A 23,756-nucleotide genomic window follows, 5' to 3' on the forward strand; every position below is an offset into this window, starting at 1 on the left:
AGGATAATGCGTTGTATCCGGAGGTTGGTAGGGTGGTGTGTGAGAACGAGGGGGATCCTCTTGGGGCGGTTGTGGCGGGGGCGGGGTGTGAGGGATGTGTTACGGGAAATGCGGGAGACGCGGTCAAGGGCGTTCTCAATCACCGTGGGGGGGAAGTTGCGGTCCTTAAAGAACTTGGACATCTGGGATGTGCGGGAGTGGAATGTCTTATCGTGGGAGCAGATGCGGCGGAGGCGGAGGAATTGGGAATAGGGGATGGAGTTTTTGCAGGAGGGTGGGTGGGAGGAGGTGTATTCTAGGTAGCTGTGGGAGTCGGTGGGCTTGAAATGGACATCAGTTACAAGCTGGTTGCCTGAGATGGAGACTGAGAGGTCCAGGAAGGTGAGGGATGTGTTGGAGATTGCCCAGGTGAACTGAAGGTTGGGGTGGAAGGTGTTGGTGAAGTGGATGAACTGTTCGAGCTCCTCTGGGGAGCAAGAGGCGGCGCCGATACAGTCATCAATGTACCGGAGGAAGAGGTGGGGTTTGGGGCCTGTGTAGGTGCGGAAGATGGACTGTTCCACGTAACCTACAAAGAGGCAGGCATAGCTGGGGCCCATGCGGGTGCCCATGGCCACCCCCTTCAGGATGGTGTGTTCCTTCCCTGAGCATCACAGAATAGATACAGAATATGCTTCTGGGAGGCTGAACAGCCAGAAGCTAGGGCCCACATTGGTAATAAGGATAGAGATGGGAAGGGGGATGAGATCATAAAATTGGAATTTAGGGAGCTCAGTAGAAAATTAGCAAGAAAGATCTCAAAAGTAGTAATATCTCAATTGCTCCCAGTGGTAGATGGGAGCGTGTACCTAACTAGAAGGATAGAAAGAGGAGCGGTGGACCTTCTGGTTATGGAGAGCTTTGCATTACTGGAGAAAAAAGATGTTTCATTTGCATCAAAGACAGAATCAATTTAGTTACAGCTAAGGGATAAGAAAGATATAATTTTTGGTGTAAACTATAGATTGTCTGAAATGGTTGTGAAGATCAGCCCAGCAGTTACAGATCAGATTAACTTCAGTGATAGGAAACATAACAAGATAAGAACATTAGAACCAGGAACAGGAGTAGGCCATCCGGCCCATCAAGCCTGCTCTGCCATTCAATAAGATCATGGCTGATCTTTACATAGACTCAGCTCCACTTACCTACCCCTGCACCATAACCTTTGAGGCAATGAATTCCACAGGCTCACCGCTCTCTGGGTGAGGAAGTGTCTCCGCATCCCCGTCCTAAATGGTCTACTCCGAACCCCCAAACTGTGACCCCTGGTGCTGGACATACCCACCATCGGGAACATCCTCCCTGCATCTACCATGTCCCGTTAAGTTAGAATTTTCTAAGTCTCCATGTGATCCCCCCTCATTCGTCTGAAATCCAGTGAAAACAATCCCAACCAAGTCAATCCCTCCCCATACATCAGTTCCACCAGCCCCGGAATCAGCCTGATAAACTTTTGCTGCACTCCGTCAACAGTAAGAACATCATTCATCAGAAAAGGAGTCAAAAGCTGCACACAATACTCCAGGTGTGGTCTCACCAAGGCCGTGCACTTTCCAAAAGGTATACATTCCTGTTCCTGATGACAGACATATGAGTAAAGGTATAGGTCATGGTATAAGAGGCACTGTAGCAACACAGATGCTAAATCAGCTGAGTGACAGGAAAGAGATTAATGGTGCGGCGCTCCCTCAATACTGACCCTCCGACAGTGCCCACTCCCTCAGCACTGACCCTCCGAAAGTGCCCACGCCCTCAGCACTGACCCTCCGACAGTGCAGCGCTCCCTCAATACTGACCCTCCGACAGTGCCCACTCCCTCAGCACTGACCCTCCGAAAGTGCCCACGCCCTCAGCACTGACCCTCCGACAGTGCAGCGCTCCCTCAATACTGACCCTCCGACAGTGCCCACGACCTAGCACTGACCCTGCGACAGTGCGGCGCTCCATCAGCACTGAGCCTCTGACAGTGCGGCGCTCCCTCAGCACTGAGCCTCTGACAGTGCAGCACTCCCTCAGCACTGACCCTCTGACAGTGCGGCGCTCCCTCAGCACTGAGCCTCTGACAGTGCGGCGCTCCCTCAGCACTGACCCTCTGACATTGCCCACTCCCTCAGCACTGACCCTCTGACAGTGCCCACTCCCTCAGCACTGACCCTCCGACAGTGCCCACTCCCTCAGCACTGACCCTCCGACAGCGCGGCGCTCCCTCAGCACTGACCCTCTGACAGTGCGGCACTCCCTTAGCACTGACCCTCCGACAGTGCCCACTCCCTCAGCACTGACCTTCCGACAGCGCGGCGCTCCCTCAGCACTGACCCTCTGACAGCACGGCGCTCCCTCAGCACTGACCTTCTGACAGTGCGGCGCCCCCTCAGCACTGACCCTCTGACAGTGCCCACTCCCTCAGCACTGACCCTCTGACAGTGCCCACTCCCTCAGCACTGACCCTCTGACAGTGCGGCACTCCCTTAGCACTGACCCGTTGACAGTGCCCACTCCCTCATCATTGACCCTCCGACAGTGCAGCACTCCCTCAGCACTGACCCTCTGACAGCACGGCGCTCCCTCAGCATTGACCCTCTGACAGCATGGTGCTCCCTCAACACTGCCCCTCCGACAGTGCGGCGCTCCCTCAGCACTGACCCTCCGACAGTGCCCACTCCCTCAGCACTGACCCTCCGACAGTGCGGCGCCCCCTCAGCACTGACCCTCCGACAGTGCCCACTCCCTCAGCACTGACCCTCCGACAGTGCCCACTCCCTCAGCACTGACCCTCTGACAGCACGGCGATCCCTCAGCACTGACCCTCTGACAGTGTGGCGCTCCCTCAGCACTGACCCTCCGACAGTGCCCACTCCCTCAGCACTGACCCTCTGACAGCACGGCGTTCCCTCAGCACTGACCCTCCGACAGTGCGGCGCTCCCTCAGCACTGACCCTCCGACAGTGCCCGCTCCCTCAGCACTGACCCTCCGACAGTGCTCACTCCCTCAGCACTGACCCTCCGACAGTGCGGTGCTCCCTCAGCACTGACCCTCCGACAGTGCTCACTCCCTCAGCACTGACCCTCCGACAGTGCCCACTCCCTTAGCACCGACCCTCGGACAGTGCCCACTCCCTCAGCACTGACCCTCCGACAGTGCTCACTCCCTCAGCACTGACCCTCCGACAGTGCTCACTCCCTCACCACTGACCCTCTGACAGCGCGGCGCTTCCTCAGCACTGATCCCCTGACAGTGCAGCACTCCCTCAGCATTGACCATGTGACAGTGCAGCGCTCCCTCAGCGCTGCTCTGGTAAGCCCTGTTTGAAATTTAAACCGAAGGTCTCAATCTTCACATTAAAGACCATTTTAGCCACTTTATGTCTTGCTATATCAGAAAATAATTTACGGCGATTCTGAATGAATTTGGTTTATTTTAATTAGCATTTTGTTTTAACTTGGTGAATAGAATTGATGGATTACTCTCTCCTTACAGCACATGAACTGCAGCCATGCAAGAAGGCAGCTCACCACCACCTTGTCATGAAGGAACTTTGGGTGGCAATAAATACTGACCCAGCCAGTCACATTTACAGTCTACGACCGAATTTGAAAATCTACTCACCGAGGATGGGGCGCTCCCAGCATCAGTAGCAATGCCTGGTAAAATCATCAAGGCTTTCTGTAAGATATTTCTGGCTGTTGTCTTTCCACCACACGTAGGACCTACAAGCATCACTCCAGGATGGACCTGCACAGTGAAGGAGATTTTCCATTAAACCTTCAGGATAGTGTATGATTCTCAGTGCTGCTGTGCTCCTTTACTTTGCCCCTTCATGTCGATATCGGAAATAAAGATAATCTCAGTCTGGAATGTCAAACTCGAGCAAAGATATTTTACCTTTGATGTATGGAATGGGATTAAGAGATGGTGATGCGAAGGAGTAATGTAAGTAGATAAGGGCACAGACAGGGTGCCAATAGGAAGAGCCAGTCAGAATGAGAACATTGAAGTATATGAATGATCGGTATTGAAGGTACGATTACAGTTCTATGGTGAGACCAGAGAAGGTAGATTTAGAAGATAAGAACAGAAATTAGCCCTGCAGCCACTCAATGAGATTGTGCTGATCTGTATTTTAGATGATAACTGAGGTTTTGTTCTGAACTAATTATCCAATGACATGCCAGTAGCACATACACCTTAAGAAAAAATATGTGCATTCACTCGCCTGGGCTGTAGATCTCTTCCCCTTGGCCAACAAACATCTAGCCATGATAATAAAGTGTGGAGCTGGATGAACACAGCAGGCCAAGCAGCATCTCAGGAGCACAAAAGCTGACTTTTCGGGCCTAGACCCTTCATCAGAGAGGGGGATGGGGTGAGGGTTCTGGAATAAATAGGGAGAGAGGGGGAGGGGGACCGAAGATGGAGAGAAAAGAAGATAGGTGGAGAGAGTATAGGTGGGGAGGTAGGGAGGGGATAGGTCAGTCCAGGGAAGACAGACCGGTCAAGGAGGTGGGATGAGGTTAGTAGGTAGGAAATGGAGGTGCGGCTGGGGGTGGAAGGAAGGGATGGGTGAGAGGAAGAACAGGTTAGGGAGGCAGAGACAGGCTGGGCGGGTTTTGGGATGCAGTGGGTGGAGGGGAAGAGCTGGGCTGGTTGTGTGGTGCAGTGGGGGGAGGGGACGAACTGGGCTGGTTTTGGGATGCGCTGGGGGAAGGGGAGATTTTGAAGCTGGTGAAGTCCACATTGATACCATTGGGCTGCAGGGTTCCCACGCGGAATATGAGTTGCTGTTCCTGCAACCTTCGGGTGGCATCATTGTGGCACTGCAGGAGTCCCATGATGGACATGTCGTCTGAGAAATGGGAGGGGGAGTTGAACTGGTTCGTGACTGGGAGGTGCAGTTGTTTATTGCGAACCGAGCGGAGGTGTTCTGCAAAGCGGTCCCCAAGCCTCCGCTTGGTTTCCCCAATGTAGAGGAAGCCACACCGGGTACAATGGATACAGTATACCACATTGGCAGATGTGCAGGTGAACATCTAGCCATGTCAGATTTAGCATTTCAACTAGCATCTACTGCTCTTTATAACCAAACAAAGTCAGAAATCACATGACACCAAGTTATGGTCCAACAGGCTTATTTGAAAACACAGGCTCTCTGAGCCTCCCTCCTGCAGGTGTTAGTGAGAAAGGTAGCATCTGTCAATAACACCTGAAGAAGGGGCAAGGCTCTGAACACTTTTATTTTTGGACATTTTTGAAAATGTAGCAGTTTTTAAAATCAAGTGACTGGAACTCATTGTGAGTTACATTGTGTCCATAATGTCTTTTTCAAGCAGTGGAAGAGGTGCTAGATATCTTGGCTCCATGGTTATTTTCTGAAGAAGAGTCCTGACCTGAAATGCCATCTTTCCTGCTCCTCTAATGCTACCTGGCCTGCTGTATTCCTCCAGCTCCATACTGTGTTGTCTCTGACTCCAGCATCGGCAGTTCTTGCCATCTCCATGGTTATATGTTCAGGTTCTTTTGACTAGTGACAGGCTTCTGATTGGTTTGTGTGTGTAATTGTTTGGATGTGTGTGCGTGCATGTACTTGTGTACTTGGTTATAGTTGGTTCCCAGGCGAGTAGCTGCAGCTTTGTGTACGAACAATGCAGCAGGAACATTCAGCTTGTGAAGCAGAAAGGACCACAAGACCATAAAACATAGGAGCAGAATTAGGCCTTTCAAACCATCGAGTCTGCTCCAGCATTCGCTCATGGCTGATCTAATTTTAACCTGTCAATCATTCATCCTCTTGGGTAATCAAGAATCTATTCATCTTCACCTTATAACTATTTAAAGATCCTACATCCACTGCCTTTTGAGGAAGTTTATGGGCCATGGACATCCAGATATGGGCCTACTAAAGGAAAGTGGAACTCATGGAGGTAGTGGGACAGACTTGATTGACCAAACATTCTATAATTCTATAAAGGGAATTCCAAAGAGTCTCGACTCTACAAGACTCTACTCTTGGGGTGAGTCTCTGCTTTAAAGATTAGCAAATACCCACCTTGACCGTCGGAGCCCTCCATTCCTGTTCCAGCAGCAGAAAGTGTGGGAGCTTTAACCGAGAAGGACTCTCGTGTGTTGTTAAGGTCAATTTCAATTTATATCCTTGTGTATTGTGTAATTTATTAAAAGTTTAATTGCATAATTGAAAAAGAGTGTAGGAGAGAAGTACTAGAAAGCATTTAATAATAAAGCATTTAATACATAAGTTGTAAAAGTTAACTAAATAAGTAGTAATGGCTGGACAGATGATGTGCTGTAGCCGTACGATGTGGGAGCTGGCTGATCCCATAGTGAGCGGCAGCAAGTGTTGGTTGCTGGAAGAACTCCGGATCAGAGTAAATGATCTGGAATCTGAGCTTCAAACTCTGCGACACATCCGGGAGGCGGAGAGTTACCTGGACACTTTGTTTCAGGAGGCAGTCACACCCAGTAGATTAAGTAATTCAAATTCAAAAAATGTTCAGGGTCAACAGGGTGTGACTGTAAGTGAGGCAGGTAGGGGGATTCCAAGTTCAGGAGTGCAGGAGCCTCAGCCCTTGACCTTGAGCTACAGGTATGAGATTCTTGCTCCCTGTACAGTTGAGGAAAAGGATTGTGGACAGGATGAGCCAGCTGACCACGGCACTGTGGTGCAGAAGGTAATTCAAGAGGGGGGAGCAAAAAGACAGGTAGTTATAGGGGATTCTATAATTAGGGGGACAGATAGTATCCTATGCAAGACGGATCGGGAGACCCGCAGAGCGTGTTGCCTGCCCGGTGCCAGGGTGCGGGACATCTCTGACCGGGTTGAAAGGATATTGGAGCGGGAGGGGGAGGATCCAGTTGTTGTGGTCCACGTTGGGACGAACAACATCGGCAAGGCTAGGGTAGAGGATCTGTTCAGGGATTATCAAGCACGAGGAAAGAAATTGAAGTACAGGTCCTCGAGGGTCGTAATCTCCGGATTACTGCCCGATCCACGTGCCAATTGGCACAGGGAAAAGAAAGTTAGGGAAGTAAACACGTGGCTAAGGGATTGGTGTGGAAAAGAGGGATTCCATTTCATGGGGCATTGGCATCAGTTTTGGAACCGGGGGGATCTGTACCGATGGGACGGTCTCCACCTGAACCGATCTGGAACCAGTGTTCTAGCGAAAAGGATAAATAGGGTGGTCAGTAGGACTTTATACTTCTGAGTTGGGGGGGTGGGGAGGGAAAGTGAAAGAGAAAGGGAGTATGGAGTTAAATGGAAAGATAAGCAACAGGATAGCATGTGTACAGGTGGGTTTAAGCTCGAGGTAGACTAGGAGTGCAGCAAAAAGGAAGGATAACAAGACATCTTGGGATTTCCAACCTCTCTAATAATGATAAGAAAGCTAGTATTAAGACACTTTCTCTAAATGCTCGTAGCATCCGCAACAAAGTAGATGAATTAACAGCACAAATCCTCTTGAATAATTATGATGTGGTAGGCATCACAGAGACATGGTTGCAGGGAGCTCAGGACTGGCAGTTAAACATCCAAGGATTCACAACATATCGAAAAGACAGGGAGGTGGGCAGAGGGGTGAGGTTGCCTTGTTAGTTAAGAATGGAATTAAATCTACGGCACTAAATGACATAGGGTCAGAAGATATGGAGTCTGTGTGGGTAGAATTGAGGAACCACAAAGGCAAAAAGACTATAATGGGAGTTATGTACAGACCTCCTAACATTGATCAGGACCAGGGGCGCAAGATGCACCGAGAAATAAATAGGGCATGTCAGAAAGGCAAGGTCACGGTGATCATGGGGGACTTCAATATGCCGGTGGATTGGGTGAATAGTGTTGCTGGTGGATCCAAAGAAAGAGAATTCATGGAATGTTTGCAGGATGGCTTTTTGGAACAGCTTGTGATGGAGCCCACAAGGGAGCAGGCTATTCTGGACTTAGTGCTATGTAATGAGCCAGACTTTATAAAAGACCTTAAAGTAAGGGAACACTTAGGAGACAGCGATCATAATATGGTAGAGTTCAGTCTGCAGTTTGAAAGAGAGAAGGCAAAACCAGACGTAATGGTGTTACAGTTAAATAAAGGTATTTACAGGGGCATGAGAGAGGAATTGATGAAAATCGACTGGAAGCAGAGCCTAGCGGGGAAGACAGTAGAGCAACAATGGCAGGAGTTTCTGGGTGTAATTGAGGACACAGTACAGAGGTTCATCCCAAAGAAAAGAAAGATTATCCAGGGTGGGATAGACAGCCATGGCTGACAAAGGAAGTCAGGAAATATATCAAAGAAAAAGAGACAGCCTATAAAGTGGCCAAGAGCACTGGGAAATCAGAAGATTGGGAAGGCTTCAAAAACAAACAGAGGATAATAAAGATAGCAATAAGGAAGGAGAAGATCACATATGAAGATAGGCTAGCTAGTAATATTAGAAATGATAGTAAAAGCTTCTTTCAATACATAAGAAACAAACGTGAGGCAAAAGTAGATATTGGGCCGCTCCACATTGATGCTGGAAGGCTAGTGATGGGAGATAAGGAAATAGCTGAAGAACTTAATAAGTACTTTGCGTCAGTCTTCACAGTGGAAGACATGAGTAGTATGCCAACAATTAGGGGGAGCCAGGGGGCAGAGTTGAGTATGGTAGGCATTACAAAAGAGAAAGTGCTAGAAAAGCTAAAGGGTCTAAAAATTGATAAATTACCTGGCCCTGATGGGCTACATCCTAGAGTTCTGAGGGAGGTGGCTGAGGAAATAGTGGAGGCTTTGGTCGTGATCTTTCAAAAGTCAATGGAGTCAGGAAAAGTCCCAGATGATTGGAAAATTGCTGTTGTAACTCCCTTGTTTAAGAAAGGATCAAGGCAAAAGATGGAAAATTATAGGCCGACTAGCTTAACCTCGGTAGTTGGTAAAATTCTAGAATCCATTGTCAAGGATGAGATTTCTAAATTCCTGGAAGTGCAGGGTCAGATTAAAACAAGTCAGCATGGATTTAGTAAGGGGAGGTCGTGCCCGACAAACCTGTTAGAATTCTTTGAAGAGATAACAAGTATGTTATACCAGGGAAACCCAGTAGATGTTATCTATCTAGACTTCCAAAAAGCCTTTGATACAGTGCCTCACAGGAGGCTGCTGAGCAAGGTGAGGGCCCATGGTGTTCAAGGTGAGCTACTGGCTTGGATTGAGGATTGGCTGTCTGACAGAAGGCAGAAAGTTGGGATAAAAGGCTCTTTTTCGGAATGGCAACTGGTGATGAGTGGTGTCCCGCAGGGTTCAGTGTTGGGGCCACAGCTGTTCACCTTATATATTAATGATCTGGATGAAGGGACTGGGGGAATTCTGGTGAAGTTTGCCGATGATACAAAGATAGGTGGACAGGCAGGTAGTACTGAGGAGAAGCTCAGAAGCTTCAGAAAGATTTAGACAGTTTAGGAGAGTGGTCCAGGAAATGGCTGATGAGAAGGAGGAAGAGAGGTGACCTGATCGAGGTGTACAAGGTAATGAGCGGCATGGATAGAGTCGATAGCCAGAGACTTTTCCCCAGGGCAGGACTGACTGCCACGAGGGGTCATAGTTTTAAGGTGTTAGGAGGAAGGTATAGAGGAGACGTCAGAGGGAGGTTCTTCACCCAGAGAGTTGTGAGCGCATGGAATAGTTTACCAGTGGTAGTCGTGGAAGCTGAGTCATTAGTGACATTTAAGCGACTGCTGGACAAGCACATGGACATTTAAGCGACTGCTGGACATGCACATGGACAGCTGTGAATTGAGGGGAATGTAGGTTAGGTTATTTTATTTTTGGATTAGGAATATTCCACGGCACAACATCATGGGCCGAAGGGCCTATACTGTGCTGTACTTTTCTATGTTCTATGTTCTATTCAAAGAGATGTTAGATGACTATTTACATAGAAACAATGTACAAGGTTACGGGGAAAAGGCAGGCAACTGGCAATAAGCTAAAATACTGGGAGAAATGCTGCACACAGATCAGGCTAAATGGCCTCCTTCTGCAATGTAACAATCTCGTGATTCTGTGAAGATTATTTTAAAATCTGGATCAACAAGGGAGTCAAAGGAGAGGGCAGAGAGAAAAGTGGATTTGACATCACCATCAGATCGGCTATGATCGGCTTGCTCAGAGGCAAGGGAATGAACAGTCTATTCTATAAGGCCGTAAGATGTAGGACCAGAAACAGGCCATTCAACTCATTGAGTCTGCTCTGATGTTCAAGCTGATCAAGGCTGATTTGACAATCCTCAACTCCATTTTCCCATAACACTCGATTCCCTTTCTGATTAATAATCTCTTTCTCAGCCTTGAATGCGCTTAATGACCCAACCTCGACAGCCCGTTGTAGTGAAGAATTCAACAGATTCACTACTCCTTGAGAGGAAATTCCTCCTCATCACTTTCTTAAATATGTAACCTCTTATTCTCAGATTATACCCTCTAGCCCTAGATTCTTTCATAATAGGAAGTAACATTTCCGTATCTCCCCTATCAAATCCCTCAGGAATTTTGCCTGTTTCACTAAGGTCTCCTTCATTCTTCTAAATTCCAATGAGTACAAGAGCAACCTACTTGACCTCTCCTCATTCCTGCTCCTGATTCATTTGTTCATAAGTTTGCATGTTTCACATTGTCCTACAACACAAATTAAATATGTCAAAATACGATTGAGTACAAATTTCACCTGATTATTTCTCTCAATTTATGCAAAGAAAAATGAAGTTTTGATGCACCAAGCGTTTTCAGGACCAGGAAAAATGTCCAATTTTCAAGAATTCTATGCCACATCTATAACAAAGCTTTGTCAAACAAGTTGGATAGCTGACAGGGTCTAAATTTGCAAAGATCTGTCTCTGCTCTGAAGATCTCAGCACTGTAATTTCACTCTGATACTGAACAGGAAATACCACTACTGTCAGCCTGCAGTTACTATATTAAAAATCAAGTGGATACATATCAACTTCTTCAAAAATTCAGATTTAAAACCCAGCGCTCTGTTTGAGAATAGAAACAAGGAACAATTTGGAACAGATGGTCATTCAGCCCCATGGCTCTGTCCTATCATTCAATTAGATCATGGCAGATCTTGACAGCATTTATTCCATGCTTGATTGATAATTAGAGGGTCATTCAGCTGGACAGCTGGCTTGTTATGCAGAGTGACACCAACAATGCAGGTTCAGTTGCCACACTGGTTAAGGTTATGAGGAAGGATGCTCCCTCACCTGAGTCACAGCAACCCTCAGGTTAAAACACCGCCAGACCTCTCTCTCTAACAGAAGAGCAGCCCTATTTTCTGGTAGGGCTACGGTGACTTTAATGTACCCAATAAAAAACTGCTGAGGGAAGATCTCTGTCCACAGATGCTGTCTGATCTGTGAAGCATTTCCAGCATTATCTGCTTTTCTGAAAGTTTATGGTCTTCAAAGGTGCAATTGTCCCTGTAGCAACCACAGCCTTCCCAAGAAGAATGTTCTTGACCTATACCACCCTTTGTGTGTTTCCTGGTTTCATTGATGAATGGCCAAACTGGAATTTTTGGATTTTGTCATGGAGTCTGCCACTGAAGCGTTATCTGCTCAGGGCACCCTCCAAAGGCAGCAGCACCCCCTTTCGTCCTGTAATTTTAAAGGTAATGTGGAGATTGTGGTGTTGGATTGGGGTGGACAAAGACAGAAGACACATGGCACCAGATTATAGTCCACGTCTCCTGACGAAGGATCAGCGCTCTGAAAGCTTGTGATTTCAAATAAACCTGTTGGGCTACAACCTGGTGCCACCTAACTTCTGACTTTGCATTTTTTAAAACTTTGAAAGCTGCCCACTCCTGCCTGTCTGCCTGCGTGCTTGCCCTGCTAATTGTGCTGTGTTGTGGACAGGGTGATATCGGTAATAGTACCTGAAAACCCTCTGAAGTGGCTCAGCAGCCCGCTCAGTTCAACAGCATTAGAGATTGGCAAGAAATGCTGAACTTGCTAGTGACACACACATCCATCAAACAATAAAGCAAAAGAGAAAGGTTTATTTTCAATACTCAGAGGAATACAAATATACATCAGTGAAATTAGGTTGATGAAATAAACAAATGATAAAGTCAATAATTTCAACCCGGTTGAAAACTTACCAAGATCTGGCTGTATAACTGGATAATCTTCTGCACTTGGCTTGGCCAAGGCTGCAATCCTAGTTCCACAGTTGCCATGGCTATTGCTTTCTGGAATAAACAGACAAAAAACAGAAGCATGAAAAGCAATCACAGCAGATATTCAGCTTTATCAGTGCTGAACCAGCTGCTTAGGAATTCTTGAGTCTAAGTTATCTGTTTCTCTCTCGTCCTCAGGATTGTTGTACTGACTCAGGAAGAATACGGAAGTGTCAAAAATAGTCCACAAACACATGGAACAATTGTCTCAATACATCATTTTGCTGGAAGGTCACTTTGTCCCTAACATCGGCTGCAATTTCCACCTTCTGTTGAAAAAGCAGTGAAAAGTTATGACAATCCAGGTCTGTTTAGCAGCACAGATGCCTTGCACCAACTAAATATAACAGCAAAATGAAATCTGTGTGAAAATGGCTCGTACAAATACCAAGCCGTACTGACCAGCAGATCTCCTGCACCATTGCAAGCTGAGTCTGAATTCATGCAAACCCCCACCAGGCCTGGAGAGCCAATCTGGTCTGTTTTTGTAGTGCAGTTCACGAGGGAGTGCTACACTGGCAAAGCTACTTCATCCATCTGCTCCCTCGTGGATGTGAAAAATTCATGGCACTATTTTGAAAAACAGCTGTTGAATTCTACACAGGGTCCTGGCCAATATGTACTTCTCAATCAGCATTATCAGAACAAGTTAAGGATCATTAAAACCAGCTACTTGACTACTAGTTCTTTGCTACTTGCAAGTTAGCTGCTGCATTTCCTAATACTGTGACAATGACTGCAACTCAAAAGTATTATTTAGCTGTAAAGTACATTGTAACATCCTGAGAATGAAAGTCACGATTTGAATCAAGTTCCTTTTTTTTATAGCAATGGATGCTTCAGTCATACTGCGTCCACACAAGGGACACTGACTTATTCTGACAGTTACTGAGTCAAATTTCTCGTGTTTTTAGTCATTATTTGGGGATTAAATCACATAACTATGTCCTGTGTTCTGTTAAAACTGTTAGAGAGTGCTTTCATCTATCTTTAGCAATGGAATTAATTCTGACTATTTTTAAAAGTGAGGTACACATCCAGATGGTATCCCACCAAGGCTTCCCATGACCAACAGGACACAAGCAGCCAAGGCAATAAGTATTAAAAAAATTGCATTTTCTCTATACCAAAAGCAGGAAATTTTCCCAACCTGAAACTTAGCGATACCAGAAAGGGTCACTAAAGTTTAGCTGTGCCAAAATGCAGGATGTCAACAAGCCACATCACAGTTAAGTCAGATGACCATAAGTTTGGTCAAGTGGTAGTATTTTAAAATAAAGGTTATTTTAAAATGGGAAAGTGAGGTAGTGGTAGGGAGAGGGTTAGGGTTGAAATATCAGAATTTTAGGTTGAGCATCTGAACTATGGCCACCAATGCTTGAACAGTCAAAATCAAAATACACAAGACACTGGAATTAGATGAACACAGAGGCCTTGAAGGGTTGTGGGGCTGGAGGAGATTACACAGGCAGGGAGTGGCAAGGCCATGGAAAACAAGGGTGAGAATTTCAAAATCAAAACATGGCTCGAACAGGAATAAATGTAACTCAGCAAGCTCAGGATTGAGGTGTTGGGATGAACTAAGGCACGGGGAGCAGCGGTTTGGAGGACCTCAGGTTTATGGAGGATAGAACGTGGAAGTCATGCCAAGAACAGCCATGCAGTCCACAGATATAAAAGTGGGACAATTGTCGTATAATTACAGAGTTTAATAAAACTGAGACATCTTTACCAGTAGTTTAAACAGCATTGAAGAATGGTTTAGGATTTTCGCAGCTCTGGACTTATTCAGGATTTTAGTAATACTTAGGGAGGTGAGGTGACAGATGGAGGTTAATGGAGGGAAGGAGGAAGAGGGGATAGAAGAGAAGAGGGGTGGAGGAAAGATGAATGGAGGGGAGCAGAGGGAGGGGATAGAGGAGTAGGGGAGTGGAAGAAGATGAATGGAGGGGAAGGGAGGTAGTGTATTAGAGAGGAAGGGAGAGAAAGTGGAAGAGGTGATTAGGAAGTGAAATGGAGGTGTTGGAAGATGAATTAAGTAGAGGGAGGGGAGGAAAGTGAGTGATTGCAAGGAATTAGAAGAGGTGAATGGAATGGAGGTGAGATATGGAAGTTTCCATTTTATACATCATGGTACATGAACATTGCTGGTAAGACCAGCATTTATTGCCCATCCCCAATTGCTCTTGAGAAGGTGGGGGTGAGCTACCTTGTTGAACCATTGCAGTCCGTGTGCTGTAGGTAGAACTGCAATGCCCCTCGGGAGGGAATTCCATGAATTTGACCTGTGACACTATAGGAATGGCAATATATTTCCACATCAAATATCAGAAGAATAAAATCTGGAAAATCTCAGCAGATCAGGCAACATCTGTGGTAAGAAACTGCAATAATAGTGCATGTCAGGGTGACCTTTCATCAGAATGGGTTCAGATCTAACTGGAAGTGAGACAGGAGGACAACAAAGATCTAGATACAGACTTGTGTCATTACACAGAACCCACCAATAGTCACAATCCTAATACATGAAAGTGATCCCTTGCCCAAATAATTTGAGTGTTCCCAAAACATAGTGGGAGTTAATTACTTTATGACAGGAGAAGGAATGATGAAGCTGAACAATTCTGTGATTTTGCATATGAAGTGGAAACTTCAGACAGCGTGTTCTGAACAAAGCACCAGGTTTAGAAGGATTACTGTTGTTACATCACCTGCAGTGAAAGAGTTTCTTCTTTGGGTGATGTCAGTCCTGGGAAGAGATCATCTAGAATACTTTCAAACAAGGGGACATCTTCAGCCAGGAACTTGGGGAAATTTGCATCCTTCAGTGCGTGGATGAGAATATGTGATTCATCAGTGTGGCTCATGGGCATCTCGGGATGTCTACAAAGAAAGTATTTTTAAACATGGTGTTAGAAATTGAAGCTATGTTGTTGCTGTGACTACAGCCCTGAAAGTGACAATGAGACAAATTTCACAGGATCTGCAAGAAACACGAATATGCATAATTACATCAGTATAATGTTAACCCTTTCAACACACAGAAACACAGTGGTTTAGGTACAGATGCACAGAAAGATTACTGTTGCAGTAGTCGTGGGTACAGAGAAATGTCAGTCCACATATTCTATAACGTACAGTCCCATGTGCACATTTAGGTAAGTCTGGAAAGATGGTCCAGAACACAATATCAGTAGGGAATAGTGCTACTCGAAGATCAGTATTACCTGTTGTGTGAAGTTGCACAGGCAGTAAAGTTTTCAGTATTGATTAGTTATCTACTGGGTTGAAATAAGGGCAGTGTTCAGCATCAATTGGATACAGTCTCACAGCAAGGTCAGTATGTAGTATTTGCTGGGTGCAGTGTTACAGGAATATCGGTGACCTGTAGTTGGTATATACAGTCTCATAGTAATGTCAATGTGGAGTATTTGCTAGGTACAGTTACACAGAATCATAGAATTATTATGGTGCAGAAGGAGGCCACTCAGCCCATCGTACCTATACCAGTTCTGTTGCTTTGTGCCAATCTGCCTTTTCCCCATATCCCTGTAAACCGTCTCTATCCAAATAAATATTCAGTACTCTCTTGAATGCCTCAATTGAACCTTCCACCACCACATTACCAGGCAGAGCATTCCAGGCCCTAATTTGACTTGCCATGTTCATCCAGCTCCATGCAAGGAAATGGCAGAAGAGTTGAATAGGTACTTTGGAGCTGTCTTCACTAGGGAAGACAGAAACAATCTCCCAGATGTAATAGTGGCTGAAGGACGTAGGGTAATGGATGAACTGAAGGGAATTTATATTAGACAGGAAATGGTGTTGGATAGACTGTTAGGTCTGAAGGTTGATAAGTCCCCGGGACTTGATGGTCTGCATCCCAGGGTACTTAAGGAGGTGGCTCTAGAAATCGTGGATGCATTGGTAATCATTTTCCAATGTTCTATAGATTTAGGATCAGTTCCTGCGGATTGGAGGGTGATTAATGTTGTCCCACTTTTCAAGAAAGGAGGGAGAGAGAAAACAGGGAATTATAGACCGGTTAGCCTGACGTCAGTGGTGGGAAAGATGCTGGAGTCAGTTACAAAAGATGAAATTACGACTCATTTGGATAGCAGGAACAGGATAGTTCAGAGTCAGCATGGATTTACAAAGGGGAAATTGTGCTTGACTAATCTTCTGGAATTTTTTGAGGAATGTATCTATGAAGATGGACAAGGGAGAGCCAGTGGATGTAGTGTACCTGGACTTTCAGAAAGCCTCTGATAAAGTCTCGCATAGGAGATTGGTGAGCAAAATTAGGGTACATGGTATTGGGGACAAAATACTGACTTGGATTGAAAATTGGCTGGCTGACAGGAAGCCAAGAATAGTGATAAACGCATCCCTTTCGGAATGGCAGGCGGTGGCCAGTGGGGTACCACAAGGTTCAATGCTGGGACCGCAGCTGTTTACAATATACATTAATGATTTAGACGAAGGCATTAAAAGTAATATTAGCAAATTTGCTGATGACACAAAGTTGGGTGGCAGTGTGAAATGTGAGGAGGATGTTATGAGAATACAGGGTGACTTGGACAGGCCAGGTGAGTGGGCAGATGCATGGCAGATGCAGTTTAATGTGGATAAATGTGAGGTTATCCACTTTGGTGGCAAGAACAGGAAGGCAGATCACTATCTAAATGGAGTCAAGTTAGGCAAAGGGGAAGTACAACGAGATCTGGGTGTTCTTGTACATCAGTCAATGAAAGCAAGCATGCAGGTACAGCAGGCAGTGAAGAAAGCTAATGGCATGCTGGCCTTCATAACAAGAGGAATTGAGTATAGGAGCAAAGAGGTCCTTCTGCAGCTGTACAGGGCCCTGGTGAGACCGCACCTGGAGTATTGTGTGCAGTTTTGGTCTCCAAATTTGAGGAAGGACATTGTTGCTATTGAGGGAGTGCAGCGTAGGTTCACAAGGTCAATTCCTGGAATGGCGGGACTATCATATGTTGAAAGATTGGAGCGACTGGGCTTGTATACACTTGAGTTTAGAAGGATGAGAGGCGATCTGATTGAGGCGTATAAGATTATTAAGGGATTGGACACTCTGGAGGCAGGAAGCATGTTTCCACTGATGGATGAGTTCAGAACCAGAGGACACAGTTTAAAAATAAGGGGTAGGCCATTTAGAACAGAGTTGAGGAAAAACTTCTTCACCCAGAGAGTGGTGGATATATGGAATGCTCTGCCCCAGAAGGCAGTGGAGGCCAACTCTCTGGATACTTTCAAGAAATAGATGGATAGAGCTCTTAAAGATAGTGGAATCAAGGGTTATGGGGATAAGGCAGGAACAGGAAGCTGATTGTGTTTGATCAGCCATGATCATAATGAATGGTGGTGCTGGCTCGAAGGGCCGAATGGCCTACTCCAGCACCTATTGTCTATTGGCCCAGACTGAGCGGGCAGTGTCCCGCGGCCCTGACTGAGTGGGCAGTCTCCAGTGGTGCAGACGAGCAGGCAGTGTCCCGCGAAGCAGACTGAGTAGGCACTATCTCTTGGTGCAGACTGAGTGGGCAGTGTCCTGCAGTGGAGCAGACTGAGTGGGCAGTGTCCCGCAGTGGAGCAGACTGAGTGGGCAGTGTCCCGTGGCCCAAACTGAGTGAGTAGTGTCCAGCGAGTTTTGAGAAGATTTGTAGCTCAGGTTGAGGTTCTGGATGTGAGTTTGCTCGCTGAGCTGGAAGGTTAGTTTTCAGACGTTTTGTCACCATTCTAGGTAACATCATCTGTGAGCCTCCGACGAAGCGCTGGTGTTATGTCCCGCTTTCTATTTATCTGGTTAGGTTTCCTTGGGTTGTTGATGTCATTTCCTGTTCTTTTTCTCAGCGGATGGTAGATTGGCTCCAAATCAATGTGTTTGTTGATGGAGTTCCGGTTGGAATGCCATGCTTCTAGGAATTCTCGTGCGTGTCTCTGTTTGGCTTGTCCTAGGATGGATGTGTTGTCCCAATCAAAGTGGTGTCCTTCCTCATCTGTATGTAAGGATACTAGTGATAGTGGGTCATGTCGTTTTGTGGCTAGTTGATGTTCATGTATCCTGGTGGCTAGCTTTCTGCCAGTTTGTCCAATGTAGTGTTTGTCGCAGTTCTTGCAAGGTATTTTGTAAATGACATACGTTTTGCTTGTTGTCTGTTTCGGGTCTTTTAAGCTCATTAGCTGCTGTTTTAGTGTGTTGGTGGGTTTGTGGGCTACCCTGATGCCAAGGGTAGTCTGGCAGTCATTTTGGAAATGTCTTTGATGTAGGGGAGAGTGGTTATGGTTTCTGGGCCCGTTTTGTCTGTTTGTTTGGGTTTATTGCTGAGGAATCGGCGGACTGTGTTCATAGGGTACCCATTCTTTTTGAATACGCTGTATAGGTGATTTTCCTCTGCTCTTTGTAGTTCTTCTGTGCTCCAGTGTGTGGTGGCTCGTTGGAATAATGTTCTAATGCAGCTTCGTTTGTGGGTGTTGGGATGGTTGCTCCTGTAGTTCAGTATTTGGTCCGTATGTGTTGTTTTCCTGTAGACGCTGGTTTGAAGTTCCCCATTGGCTGTTCGCTCTACTGTGACATCTAGGAATGGCAGTTTGCTGTTGTTTTCCTCCTCTTTTGTGAATGTTATGCCAGTAAAGGGTAATATTGATGGTCTTGAAGGTTTCCTCTAGTTTGTTTTGTTTAGTGATGACAAAGGTGTCATCCACATAGCGGACCCAAAGTTTGGGTTGGATGATTGGCAGAGCTGTTTGTTCGAGTCTCTGCATTACTCCCTCTGCTAAGAACCCTGATATCGGAGATCCCATGGGTGTACCGTTGGTTTGTCTGTAGGTTTTGTTATTGAAAGTGAAGTGGGTGGTGAGGCATAGGTCCACTAGCTTGGTGATGTTGTCCTTGCTGATGAGGTTCGTGGTGTCTGGTGTATGTGTCTTCTGCTCTTCTAATAGTGTAGTCAGTGTTTCTTTGGCCAGGTTGATGTTGATGGATGTGAACAGGGCTGTTACGTCAAAGGAGACCATTATTTCATCCTATTCTATCTTGGTGTCTTTGATGGTGTTCAGGAATTCTTGGGTGGAGCGAATGGAGTGGTGGGAGTCTTCTACTAGCTGTTTTAGTCTTTGGTGTAGTTCCTTGGCTAATCTGTAGGTTGGTGTTCCAGGTAGCGACACTATGGGCCTGAGGGGGGCTTCTGGTTTGTGAATTTTTGAGTAGTGTCCCATGGTGCAGACAGAGCAGGCAGTGTCCCATGATGCGGACCGAGCATCACTGCCCACTCAGTCTGCTCTACCACAGGACACAGCCCTCGCAGACCGCCCGTGGTGGAGCAGACTGAGCGGGCAGTGTCCCGCTGTGGAGCAGACTGAGTGGGTAGTGTCCTGCACACCAGAGTGAGCAGACAGTGTCCTGCAGTGGAGCGGACTGAGCGGGCAGTGTCGCGCCGTACAGCGGACTGAGCTGGCAGAGTCCTGCGGTGGAGCGGATTGAGTGGGCAGTGTCCCACGGTGGAGCAGAATGAGCAGGCAGTGTCCTGGCGTTGGAGCGGACTGAGCAGGCAGTGTCTTGCGGTGGAGTGGACTGAGCGGGCAGTGTCTCACAGTGGAGTGGACTAAGCGGGCAGTGTCCCGTGGTGGAACAGACTGAATGGGTAGTGTCCTGCAACCCAGACTGAGCGGGTAGAGTCCTGCGGTGGAGCAGACTGAGTGGGCAGAGTCCTGCGGTGGAGCAGACTGAGTAGGCAGTAACCTGCGGTGCAGACCGAGCGGGCAGTGTCCTGCAGTAGAAGCAGACTGAGTGGGCAGTGACCCGCGGTGAAGCAGACTGAGTGGGTAGTGTCCTGCAGACCAGATTGAGCGGGCAGTGTCCTGTGGTGGAGCAGACTAAGCGGGCAGTGTCCTGCAGACCAGAGTGAGCGGGCAGTGTCCTGCGCTGGAGCAGACTGAGTGGGTAGTGTCCTGCAGACCAGAGTGAGCAGGCAGTGTCCTGTGGTGGAGCAGACTGAGTGGGTAGTGACCAGCGGTGGAGCGGACTGAGTGGGCAGTGACACACGGTGGAGCGGACTGAGCGGGCAGTGACCCGCGGTGGAGCGGACTGAGTAGGCAGTGACCCGCGGTGGAGCAGACTGAGCGGGCAGTGGCCCATGGTGGAGCGGACTGAGCCGGCAGTGACCCGTGGTGGAGCGACTGAGTGGGCAGTGTCCCGTGGTGGAGCAGACTGAGTGGGCAATGACCTGTGGTGGAGCGACTGAGTAGGCAGTGTCCTGCGGTGCGGACTGAGCGGGCAGTGACCAGCGGTGGAGCGGACTGAGTGGGCAGTGACACACGGTGGAGCGGACTGAGCGGGCAGTGACCCGCGGTGGAGTGGACTGAGTAGGCAGTGACCTGTGGTGGAGCGACTGAGTGGGCAGTGTCCCGTGGTGGAGCAGACTGAGTAGGCAGTGACCCGTGGTGGAGCGACTGAGTAGGCAGTGTCCTGCGGTGCGGACGGAGCGGGCAGTGACCAGCGGTGGAGCGGACTGAGTGGGCAGTGACACACGGTGAAGCGGATTGAGCAGGCAGTGTCCCACGGTGAAGCAGTCTGAGTGGGCAGTGACCCATGGTGGAGCAGACTGAGCGGGCAGTGTCCCACGGTGCGGACTGAGCGGGCAGTGACCCGTGGAGGAGCAGACTGAGCAGGTAGTGACCCGCGGTGGGTCAGACTGAGCAGGAAATGTTCCACGGCTGAATAGAGCGAGCGGGCTGGGCCCTGCAGTGGAACAAGCAAGTGCCGAGTCCCCTGGCGGTGGGGAGCAAACAGGCGAATCTCTGAGCAGCAGTAGATCAGGGTCTTGATAGAGACTGGCATGTGGGTGCAGTCCAGCCTCGTGCTCCCGGGCCTGCAAACACTGACAGGAACTTCTAGGAACTTATTACCATTTTCACTGTTTCATACTAATCTATATTCTTCTCTCAGTCTGTAACAACACTATGTTAGTTTACTCTGTCAGATTTATACTGAGGTACGTGACCCTAAAATGGCGCCAGTGTGGAAACATTTCCCTGTAATCCTGTACTGGAGTACATGTGACAATAATGGATATTCTGATTCTGATTCTGAGGAAACTGATGGGGCAGTAATTGGCCGGATCGGATTTGTCCTGCGTTTTGTGAACAGGACATACTTGGGCAATTTTCCACTTTGTCGGGGAGATAGCAGTGTTGTAACTGTACTGGAACCGCTTGGCTCGGGGAGCGGCAAGTTATGGAGCAAAGATGTCCAGTGCTATAGACTGGATGAGCTACGCACCAAATTTGAGCTTTGAACAAAGGCAGTGATTAAGTTTGCAGGAGATGATGTGAAAGAGAGATAACAAACAAAATTATGGCTCAACTAATGGAAAATATTGTGAAATGGGGAGAAGGGCACTGTGGGTTTGCTTATTAACTTGCCAGATGTTTTTCACTTCAAGTGGTTGGACTGTGGGTGCTCTGACTAAATGTCAGTGAAGGAGAAATGGTATACTGTATTTTAGCTGATGCTGTGTCTCAGGAACTAGAACAGAGATCTCAGAATACTTAAAAGCAAAAATGCTACAATCATCACATCACTGCTTCAGATACTAAGGATAATTAAGAGCAATCCAAGATAATAAAATGTGAGGCTGGATGAACACAGCAGGCCAAGCAGCATCTCAGGAGCACAAAAGCTGACGTTTCGGGCCTAGACCCTTCATCAGAAAGGGGGATGGGGAGAGGGAACTGGAATAAATAGGGAGAGAGGGGGAGGCGGACCGAAGATGGAGAGTAAAGAAGATAGGTGGAGAGAGTATAGGTGGGGAGGTAGGGAGGGGATAGGTCAGTCCAGGGAAGACGGACAGGTCAAGGAGGTGGGATGAGGTTAGTAGGTAGCTGGGGGTGCGGCTTGGGGTGGGAGGAAGGGATGGGAGAGAGGAAGAACCGGTTAGGGAGGCAGAGACAGGTTGGACTGGTTTTGGGATGCAGTGGGTGGGGGGGAAGAGCTGGGCTGGTTGTGTGGTGCAGTGGGGGGAGGGGACGAACTAGGCTGGTTTAGGGATGCAGTAGGGGAAGGGGAGATTTTGAAACTGGTGAAGTCCACATTGATACCATATGGCTGCAGGGTTCCCAAGCGGAATATGAGTTGCTGTTCCTGCAACCTTCGGGTGGCATCATTGTGGCACTGCAGGAGGCCCATGATGGACATGTCATCTAGAGAATGGGAGGAGGAGTGGAAATGGTATGCGACTGGGAGGTGCAGTTATTTGTTGCGAACTGAGCGGAGGTGTTCTGCAAAGCGGTCCCCAAGCCTCCGCTTGGTTTCCCCAATGTAGAGGAAGCCGCACCGGGTACAGTGGATGCAGTATACCACATTGGCAGATGTGCAGGTGAACCTCTGCTTAATGTGGAATGTCATCTTGGGGCCTGGGATAGGGGTGAGGGAGGAGGTGTGGGGACAAGTGTAGCATTTCCTGCAGTTGCAGGGGAAGGTGCCGGGAGTGGTGGGGTTGGAGGGCAGTGTGGAGCGAACAATGGAGTCACGGAGAGAGTGGTCTCTCCGGAAAGCAGACAGGGGAGGGGATGGAAAAATGTCTTGGGTGGTGGGGTCGGATTGTAAATGGCAGAAGTGTCGGAGGATGATGCGTTGTATCCAGAGGTTGGAAGGGTGGTGTGTGAGAACGAGGGGGATCCTCTTAGGGCGGTTGTGGCGGGGGCGGGGTGTGAGGGATGTGTTGCGGGTAATACGGGAGACACGGTCAAGGGCGTTCTCGATCACTGTGGGGGGAAAGTTGCGGTCCTTGAAGAACTTGGGCATCTGGGATGTGCGGGAGTGGAATGTCTTATCGTGGGAGCAGATGCGGCAGAGGCGGAGGAATTGGAAATAGGGGATGGAATTTTTGCAGGAGGGTGGGTGGGAGGAGGTGTATTCTAGGTAGCTGTGGGAGTCGGTGGGCTTGAAATGGACATCAGTTACAAGCTGGTTGCCTGAGGTGGAGACTGAGAGGTCCAGGAAGGTGAGGGATGTGCTGGAGATGGCCCAGGTGAACTGAAGGTTGGGGTGGAAGGTGTTGGTGAAGTGGATGAACTGTTCGAGCTCCTCTGGGGAGCAAGAGGCGGCGCCGATACAGTCATCAATGTACCGGAGGAAGGGGTGGGGTTTGGGGCCTGTGTAGGTGGGCTGACCTCTACATCGCCGAGGCCAGACGCCAACTCTCCGACACCACCTCCTACCGCCTCCTCGATCATGACCCCACACCCGAGCACCAAACCATCATCTCCAACACCATTCACGACCTCATCACCTCAGGGGACCTCCCACCCACAGCCTCCAACCTCATTGTTCCCCAACCCCGCACAGTCCATTTCTATCTCCTTCCCAAAATCCACAAACCTGCCTGCCCTGGTCGACCCATCGTCTCAGCCTGCTCCTGCCCCACCGAACTCATCTCCACCTATCTGGACTCCATTTTCTCCCCTTTGG

At 48.1% G+C, this 23,756-nt stretch overlaps 1 protein-coding gene across 1 annotated transcript in view; it reads right to left on the reverse strand.

The window, feature by feature from the left end:
- LOC125452334 (dynein axonemal heavy chain 6-like) overlaps window positions 1-23,756 on the reverse strand; it is a 920,763-nt gene that overhangs the window by 582,127 nt on the left and 314,880 nt on the right. The window contains exons 35-37 of the mRNA XM_059645527.1: window positions 14,983-15,154; window positions 12,194-12,283; window positions 3,650-3,775 (exon numbers count right to left, since the gene is read on the reverse strand). Of these exons, the coding sequence (XP_059501510.1) occupies window positions 3,650-3,775; window positions 12,194-12,283; window positions 14,983-15,154 (388 nt within the window). The remainder of the gene's footprint in view (window positions 1-3,649; window positions 3,776-12,193; window positions 12,284-14,982; window positions 15,155-23,756) is intronic.

Source organism: Stegostoma tigrinum, chromosome 4 (genome assembly GCF_030684315.1).
Source record: "Stegostoma tigrinum isolate sSteTig4 chromosome 4, sSteTig4.hap1, whole genome shotgun sequence".
NCBI classification, from domain to species: Eukaryota; Metazoa; Chordata; class Chondrichthyes; order Orectolobiformes; family Stegostomatidae; genus Stegostoma; species Stegostoma tigrinum.